At 42.1% G+C, this 9522-nt stretch overlaps 1 protein-coding gene across 1 annotated transcript; it reads right to left on the reverse strand.

Moving 5' to 3' along the window:
- Positions 1–131: 131 nt before the first annotated feature.
- eomesb (eomesodermin-like protein b) lies at positions 132–7172 on the reverse strand. The gene is given in 7 exon segments (NM_001281390.1): positions 132–1364; positions 2051–2112; positions 2323–2478; positions 3061–3182; positions 3328–3482; positions 3775–4433; positions 6961–7172. Coding segments are annotated over 6 exon segments (1779 nt in total). The 5' UTR covers positions 4290–4433; positions 6961–7172; the 3' UTR covers positions 132–595.
- Positions 7173–9522: the final 2350 nt, after the last annotated feature.

Genomic DNA, 9522 nt, shown 5'->3' on the forward strand with positions numbered 1-9522 from the left:
TTGTGTTGCGTTGTCGATATAAGAGTCGATGGTGTCGTCCTGATTTAGGCTGTTATCTTTATTGCGTTACTCTGACGGACCAAAGACTCCTATTCATTCAATAGTTGGATAACGAAGCTTGAAGCTTTTTTTGTGTTTGTTTATTAAGAAAAAAAACAACAACAACAACAACAAAACTCTTAACAATGTACAGTCTATTTGATACAAGACCCTTCACATGTTACAGTGCACAAATATCATATTCACAAGCCTTCAATAAATGAGTCTGTAAAAACAAAAAACTTCAATGTGAAGGCATATTTTGTACAAACACACATCAACTGGGTACATTGAAGGACAATATACATTATAGCACAACCCCACTGGGTTATATCGAATACTCTGGCACTTTAAGAACAATTCCCACGGTCCATCATAGATTGTTAGTTTTAAAAAATCACACTGTCCAGTCACATGCTGTTAAAAAACCCTGGTGAATAAGGTTGGTGTAGGTGGCACTGGTTTGGCAGAATATCGACAGACTTGGAACTTCCAACCAATAAGAAAAGAGGGAAAACCCCTGGCATCAAAGATTTTTTAAAAGGTGACAAGATAATTAAGGGCTTGTGTAGAAGGAATAGTAAGCCATACTTTTAGAAACGGATGAGTCTTTGCTGTAGGAGTCAGTGGCAGTCAGACTCTCACCCTTTACAGTGGGGGAGTTCTCTGTGCCGGGTCCACTCAGAGGCGTACGTCTCCTTTTACACACCACGACCCCAGAGTCAGCCTTCTCCAGGCCCAGCGTGGAAGAGTGAGTATCAGTCCACGTTGAAGCTATGTTACCAACACTACTGCCGTTGATCTCTTCCCCCTGAGCCTTGTCTTTGTCAGGCACAGACAGCTGGTCCTCTGGGAACCCAGTGGGGCTGGGTCTAGGGGACCACGGCAGGCCCGTGGTCACCTTTCTCTGGTAAGATCCTCTAGAGCCCCATCCTGATGCCATGGAAGTGAAAGGAGAGTCTGGGTAGTAGGTGAGAGCGTGGGAGTTCTGTAGAGGCAGGGATTTAATCCCGTAAGGGAGCAGGCTGCTAGAGTAGTCCCCTTCATAGGAACTGAGATCCAGTTTGTTGGGGCCAGCTCCTCCCTGTTGCATGGAGATAAACCACCTCTGGGAGGCGCTGTCCTCTGGCTGAGGGGAAAAGAGACTGTTGGTCTGGGGTACTGTCCTCTCGCTGTTGTAGAAGCGGTTCTGGGGCAGGTTGTTGATGACCTGGTCCTGGAAGAAAGGCTGCATGGCGTAGCGAGCACCTGGGACGATCTGGTGGGAGCGGTGGGAGTCGGTGGGGGAGGGGGTCAGTCGGTCACCCTCTGGAGCTGTGTACATCCTAGAATATCATAGGAGAAGAGAGATGGAGAATGTACACTGGGTGGATAAAACATTAAGGACACCTGCTCTATCCATGACACCGCCTGACCAGGTGAATCCAGGTGAAAGCTATGATCCCTTATTGATGTCACTTTGTTAAATCCACTTCAATCAGTGTAGATGAAGGGGAGGAGACGGGTTAAAGAACGATTTTTAAGCCTTGAGACAACTGAGACATGGATTGTGTGTGTGTGTGCCGTTCAGAGGGTGAACGGGCAAGACAGAAGATTTAAGGGGCTTTGAATACGGTATGGTAGTAGGTGCCAGAGCCACGCCAGTCGCTGCTGGGTTTTTCACACTCAACAGTTTCCTGTGTGTATCAAGAATGGTCCACCAACACAAAGGACATCCAGCCAATTAGACAAAGCATTGGAGTCTACACGGGGCCAGCCTCTCTGTGGAACGTTTTCGACAACTTGTAGAGTCTATGCTCTGACGAATTGAGGGGCTGTTGTGCAGGCAAAGGGGGCTGCAAACGCAATATTAGGAAGGTGTTCTTAATGTTTTGTACACTCGGTGTATAAGGAAATGTGACAGGGATACGACACCACGGCAAAAAAAAACTTGTGTTACGGTCATTGGTCACGGTCAACTTGTGTTACGGTAAGTGAATTTCAACATGGAGGAAATATTAAAGATACTCACGAATCATAGTTATCCCTGAATCCTTTTGCAAACGGGTTGTGGTCAATTTTCAGTTGTGTGATCTATGGAAAAAGAGAGTAGCAATTAGAAAACAGTGTTATAATGAGATAAATGGTTGAGAGAGAGAGAGAGCAGGGGGAGAGAGAGAGAGAGCAGGGGGAGAGAGAGAGAGAGACAGGGAGAGAGAGAGAGCAGGGAGAGAGGACAGAGAGAGAGAGAGCAGAGGGAGCGGACAGAGAGAGAGAGAACGATAGTGAAAGATGCATTCTTACATCGGTGTTCTGATAGGCCGTGACGGCTATAAACTGGTTCTCAGGGAAGGTGAAGGTCTGGGTCTTTGGGTCACTGCTCATGTCCTCCAACCCCTCTGTCACCTCTACAATGTGTAGCCGCGGCTGATACTTATGAAGAGACTGAAGAACTATCATCTGTACACAGAGAAACCGAACAGAAAGTCAACGGAGAAGACTTTGTGGGCCAAATCCTATACGGGTGCAGCAGGTTGGATAGCCTAGCGGTAAGAGCGTTGGACTAGTAACCGAAAGGGTGCTAGATCCAATCCCAGACCTAAATATCTGTCGTTCTGCCCCTGAACAGGCAGTTAACCCACTGTTCCTAGGCCGTCATTGAAATAAGAATTTGTTCTTAACTGACTTGCCGAGTTAAATAAAGGTAAAGGTAAAGGTAAAAAAAAAAAAAATTACACATACCACTGACATCAAAGTTTATGCAAATGTTTTCAGGATTTGGCTTAATAATGTATGTATGTATGATCTTCATAATAATATGTATGATCTTCATGATAATAACAATCAAATAAATATGTTATTTATTTTGTTTTGCATTTAAAACAATGAGCCTGGAAGTTACACATTAACCACAGTATGATTTTATATTTTAAACGATGAAAATATTTCGTACATAAATCAATACATTCCCAGGCTTATTCGAATATATTTATATTTCCTTAAAATGACCCCCCCATGCAGGTGGTATAAAAAAAGCATCACCTGTGCGTTGTTGTTACTGCCTCCTTTGTTGTTGGTGAGCTTCAGTTTGCCGAAGGAGATCTCCTGTCTCATCCAGTGTGCTCCCGTGTTGGGAGATTCAGGATGGACGTACATTTTGTTTCCTAAAAGAAGGAAAATTATTTGTATTTATTTAAAAATACATTTAAAAAAGATTGTTTCATAATCGCTGTGGTTAATGTAATCAAAACAACTCTTTTTAGAAGTCGTTTCTAATCTTTCTACTGCCTATAATTTCTAGGATCATACCCTGCATATTATTGTCCGCCTTTCCACAGGTGATCCATTTCCCGCCTTGGAACCTCCAGTGGTTGGCGTCCGCGAGCATGACCTCCACAAACACGTTGTAATGAGCAGAGAGATTCAGACCCATCAGGTTGAAACCCAGGAACGGGAACATCCGCCTGATAAACAGACAGGGATTCAAATGCGTCATTTTAAATGTGCCAGATCTGGTGAGAATTTGAGAACAAATTAATGTGTGGGTGGCGTTTCAGAGAATACAAGTTTCACAACATCAGATATAAATACACTAATGATGATGGCATCCTTTTCAGTATTCAGGCGCCTTTTCCGTATTTTAATGTATGAGAGAAGTTTGAGAGAATACAGTTTCACGACAGTATGAAAGCACACTCGGCACCCGCCGAACCCAAGCATTCGGAATGCTTTAGCCGCTGGCCACGTCGCACTCACCTGCCCTGTTTGGTGATAATCATCTCGGTCTGATGACGGTGGAACCTGAGCCAGAGAGGCCGGTTACAGAGGTAGACCTGAGCCCTCACCCCCGTGCCTGAGGGTAGGGGCACCGAGCCGATCCCGGAGCCGGTGCTGTATGGAGGGTAGAGACACCCACCCTGTCCTAACTGGTAGGCCGAACCGAACTGATTACGCCCCGCCGAGGAGAATCCCGTGGGAGGCAACACCGAGCTGAAGTGAAGCGATGTCGAATATCTGGATCCACCGGAAGCCGTGTAAACGGTACCGGACTGAGAATAAGGGAATAAAGAACATGGACTCGCCATGTCTCCAGTTTGCTTGGATGGGGGTGAGATATAATAGCGGTCTGGCCCGAGTCCGTCGGTGTATCGGCTAGCGCTGCCGGCCATAGCCGGGTCATCTGCACCCACCACCGGGGACTTTCTCTTCTCCTCCGGGCGGGGGGCGTCCTTGGGGGAAGGAAAGGTGTTGCTCTCTCCCTCTCCGAGCATGGTAATTTTTTTTTTGTCAGGTTAAGATTAAATATTATTCGGTCCCACGGTCTTCTGTTTTTTCTTCCAATTCTTCTCCGGGGCTTCTGTCAGAAGGGTTGGAGACGCACCGGAACCAGAGATCTTTTTGAAAAGTTCTGCATCCTTTGGAGAAATAAAAGTACAATATTTTTTTATAAAAATAAAAAAAAGTATATCCAAAATATCCCAATTAGAATCGCATAGGCTATAGAGCTATACTCTCAACCGGGCTAACTGGCTATATAGGCTACTGTAAATCAAGAGGCAGGGAAGTCCTCCTGCCCGTCTGGCTGGCCGTGTGCACTGAGTTACCACTGTGTAAACTGACGAGCTGCTCCCCTGTGATAACCTGCACGGGTGATTACGTGATTCCCGTTTCACACTCCCAATTTGCTGTGAAGGCCATGGGTGTGGCTTTTAGGATGGATCGTGATAGATGGCTCAGTCCACATATATTTACCCTTTTTTGGGGGTGTGATATTTAACTGATAAAAAAAGTATGTTTAAATGTTTTAGTTCATACAAAATGTAATTGCGCAGTAAGGCTGATAGTGAAACGTTAAGCGACACTACATCTCCCAGATAAGGACCTGTCAGAGAGGCATGAGTTTTATTCTGCTCTGTACATTTAAAAATAATACCTACTTCTCGTGGCCTATATTTAGCTTTTTATTATTATTATTATTATTATTTTAATAGATTTTATTCATTTAGCAGACGGTCTTATTCAGAGTGACTTACAGTCAGTGTATTCATCTACAGATAGCTAGACGGGACAACCTCATATCACAGTCGTAGTCAGTACATTCATCTACAGAAAGCTAGACGGGACAACCTCATATCACAGCCGTAGTCAGTACATTCATCTACAGAAAGCTAGACGGGACAACCTCATATCACAGCCGTAGTCAGTACATTCATCTACAGAAAGCTAGACGGGACAACCTCATACCACAGCCGTAGTCAGTACATTCATCTACAGAAAGCTAGACGGGACAACCTCATATCACAGTCGTAGTCAGTACATTCATCTACAGATAGCTAGACGGGACAACCTCATATCACAGCCGTAGTCAGTACATTCATCTACAGAAAGCTAGACGGGACAACCTCATACCACAGCCGTAGTCAGTACATTTGTCCTCAATAAAGTAGTTATGAGCAAGGTCAGAGTTAGTAAGGTGGTAGGGGGGGACGGGACGGGGGGAGGGGGTCAAGTGAGAGTGTTAGTTCACGAAATACTTTTTTCTACTTATATATTTCAACCTCTTGGAGTAAATGTTAAATGTTGTGTCTTTTTTGTTGTTGTTGTTGTTGTAACATCCTAAATCAAACTGTACATCCAGGTTTCCCGTGTCCCCCCCCCCCCCCCCCCCCCCCCCACCCCTCCATCTATCGCTAGTTATGTGTGTATTCCCGGTAGACAACGCTCATTGAACTATCTCTCTACAGCCCATCAGGTCATTGACCGGCCGATGATCGACAATTATCACGTCATTATAGAACCCTTCACTAAGACATATAGGAGGGCCTTTACCTCCCCCGGACCCCGCGGTATATCTAAATGTTTGTTTAAGCTCTCTTCTCGGTCATATTGATTTATAATAGCAAGATGCTAACTAGAAAATTAGAACAATTTAATTACGGAGTAGCAATTCAATTGATAGCACAGATATGTGTAGTAAAATCCGTCTGTTAGACCTATACAGAGGAATTAGCTACGTTAAATTATTGCATGGCTTGACCATTTATACCTTTCACTTAACAATTCGTTTTCTTGTAAACCACATGACAAATTGTATGAGATTTGTTTTCAGAAATGCCGAGACCTGGGGGTTTGTATAAAGGTGTGAAAACACTCTATGGAAAGTTGTCACCCTCATCGAAACAGACACTAGTATTATTTGTGCTCACGCTTTCCACGGTATTTCTCATGTAGCGCTACAGAATCAGGTTTGGGCGACAAAGGTTTGACTTGTTATGTTCCCTGATATATTAAGTAGGCCTGTAATGTTTTCAATGTTTTTTTTTTCTATTTAATTTTTGTTAATTGTATTTTTTTATTAGTCTATAGAATAACCTAAACGGGTTGTTCAGACAATTATTAGATCATTTCATAAATTATTTTCCAAATAGTTTGTTTAGACTATGGCTAAAATTTAGTATATTTCCTTCAATTTTAAGATCATTTAATTAATATATATTTTCACATCCGGAGTTCACAATAAATTCAGAGTCGTGAATTTGCATTAATTTCCAGAGAGATGAGTTTACGTTATAGTCCCACCGGACTGCCCTTTTGTGAACAGAGGTGGAAACGGTCAATTATCTTTCCGTTTGAAGAAGCCTGTGATGTGTCGCCGAACCGACAGCCCGCTGTAGGAACTGCTTTACAGATACAAACATATTGGTGACACAAAGCTCCGACCGCATTGAAGCAGCAGCGGTCGGTCAAATATAGTGCACTGATTACACTGACAGAATATATATATATATATATATTTTAAATTAAATTCTTAAAATATAATTTCTGTAACTTATCTTGTAACATATAGCCTACGAATTGTTAATGCATGAATCTATACCGATACATATGTTTAAATAGGATTAGTCTATTTATATTATATACAAATCAATAGAACAAACTTACCAATCTTGGTCCTTGTTTGGCCTACTTCGTTTTCAAATGAGGCTAATAAATAGACCTAATACATTTTTTTTAAAAATACGAATATAGGCTGCAATTTGGAAATAAATAAATACGCGACATATATTTTTTTGTTTTCAATCACAATAATAAAAAATAAGAGAGATCGTTCATTTGTAAGTATTTCAACGCATCTTCTCTCCTCTCCTTGTTTTGAAGGAGATGGTTAAAGTATGCGCTTATATGTAGTCTACTGGCTATGAGATCCTTTCTTGCGGTTCAGCTGCAACCGTCCCCCGTTTAGGAGCGCTCTCTTGTGTCGAAGTTGCGCACATAGCAGCCTCTTATTCATTTTAGCTTTCGATTCCCAAGAGCTACTGGGCAAGCAGAATATATACAGAATTATAGGCCTTCAACACGAGAAACACGCTGCCAGCAATAACGCAGGGTATGCTGTGGCGATTGCTTCACTCGGTGATACTCAATAGGGGCCCCCTAAATAGTCGTGCAATTTCCACGATTAATTGTAGTTGTGCTAGATTCTAGAACGTCGGAGCAGAACGGGGAAACGCATTAATAGTAGTGGCAATGAAACGGCCAGGATGCTCCTAGCCAACTGATAAGGCGTATTTAGAGGCACAAACCTGCACATGACCGGGACTGACGTCCGTCCACGTCACATCGAACTGAAACACACGTTTACTGATGTGACACATAATGAAATTAATGATCACACACCGATCAACTACTTGGTACTTGATGTCTCTCTCTCTCTCTCTCTCTCTCTCTCACTCTCTCTCTCTCTCTCTCTCTCTCTCAATTCAATGGGCTTTATTGGCATGGACAACATATGTTTACATTGCCAAAGCAAGTGAAATATATAATAACAAAAGTGAAATAAACATAAAAAAATGTAAATTAAACATTACACTCCCAAAAGTTTCAAAGGAATAGAGACATTTAAAATGTCATATTATATATATATACAGTGTTGAAAGGATGTGCAAATAGTTAAAGTACACAAGGGAAAATAAATAAGCATAAATATGGGTTGTATTTACAATGGTGTTTGTTCTTCACTGGTTGCCCTTTTCTCGTGGCAACAGGTCACACATCTTGCTGCTGTGATGTCACACTGTGGTATTTCACCCAGTAGATATGAGAGTTTATCAAAATTGGGGTCTGCGTAACCTGAGGGTCTGTGTAACCTGAGATGTCTTGATATATTTATTTAACAAGCTATTTCGCTACATTCGCATTAACATCCGCTAACCACGTGTATGTGACAAATAATATTTGAATGGATTTGATTTTATAAACCAGTGGTCCATTGTATATGATGAGATGAGTGGCACAGATATTTTTTTGTTTAGGTTAACTGTAGAATATGCATTTAGGAGACAGGGTAGTATCAGGGACATGGTTGATCCCTGCTGCCAAAGGAGAAACTTCTAGAACTCTCTGATGTCCTTTTCCTGTTCAAAGACCAACAGATTGATGATGCTGTGAGTGGATCCCATCAAGATGAATAAATCAAATCAAATTGTATTTGTCACATGTTTTCCACATGTAAACAACAGATGTGGACTAACAGTGAAATGCTTAGTTACAGGCCTTTCCCAACAATGCAGAGATTAAAAATAGAGAAATAACAGAAAAATAATAGCATGAGGAATACATTCACACTGAGTAACGATAACTTGGCTATATACACGGGGTACCAGTACCGAGTTGATATGCTGGGGTATGAGGTAATAACATGGCTATATACACGGGGTACCAGTACCGAGTTGATATGCTGAGGTATGAGGTAATAACATGGCTATATACACGGGGTACCAGTACCGAGTTGATATGCTGGGGTATGAGGTAATAACATGGCTATATACACGGGGTACCAGTACCGAGTTGATATGCTGGGGTATGAGGTAATATAATGGCTATATACAGGGGGTACCAGTGCTGAGTCGATGTGCAGGGGTACGAGGTAATGGAGGTAAATATGTACATATAGGTAGGGTTAAATTGCCTAGACAACAGGATAGATAATAGACAGTAACAGCAGTATACTGTAGGTAGGGGTAAAGGATAGATAATAGACAGTAGCAGCAGTATACTGTAGGTAGGGGTAAAGGATAGATAATAGACAGTAACAGCAGTATACTGTAGGTAGGGGTAAAGGATAGATAATAGACAGTAACAGCAGTATACTGTAGGTAGGGGTAAAGGATAGATAACAGACAGTAACAGCAGTATACTGTAGGTAGGGGTAAAGGATAGATAATAGACAGTAACAGCAGTATACTGTAGGTAGGGGTAAAGGATAGATAATAGACAGTAACAGCAGTATACTGTAGGTAGGGGTAAAGGATAGATAATAGACAGTAACAGCAGTATACTGTAGGTAGGGGTAAAGGATAGATAATAGACAGTAACAGCAGTATACTGTAGGTAGGGGTAAAGGATAGATAATAGACAGTGACAGCAGGATACTTACTATATGTGTTAGTGCAAAAAGGATCAATGCAGATAGTCCGGGTAGCTATTGGTTAACTATTTAACTAA

This window comes from Oncorhynchus mykiss, chromosome 2, assembly GCF_013265735.2.
Source record: "Oncorhynchus mykiss isolate Arlee chromosome 2, USDA_OmykA_1.1, whole genome shotgun sequence".
Taxonomy (NCBI): Eukaryota; Metazoa; Chordata; class Actinopteri; order Salmoniformes; family Salmonidae; genus Oncorhynchus; species Oncorhynchus mykiss.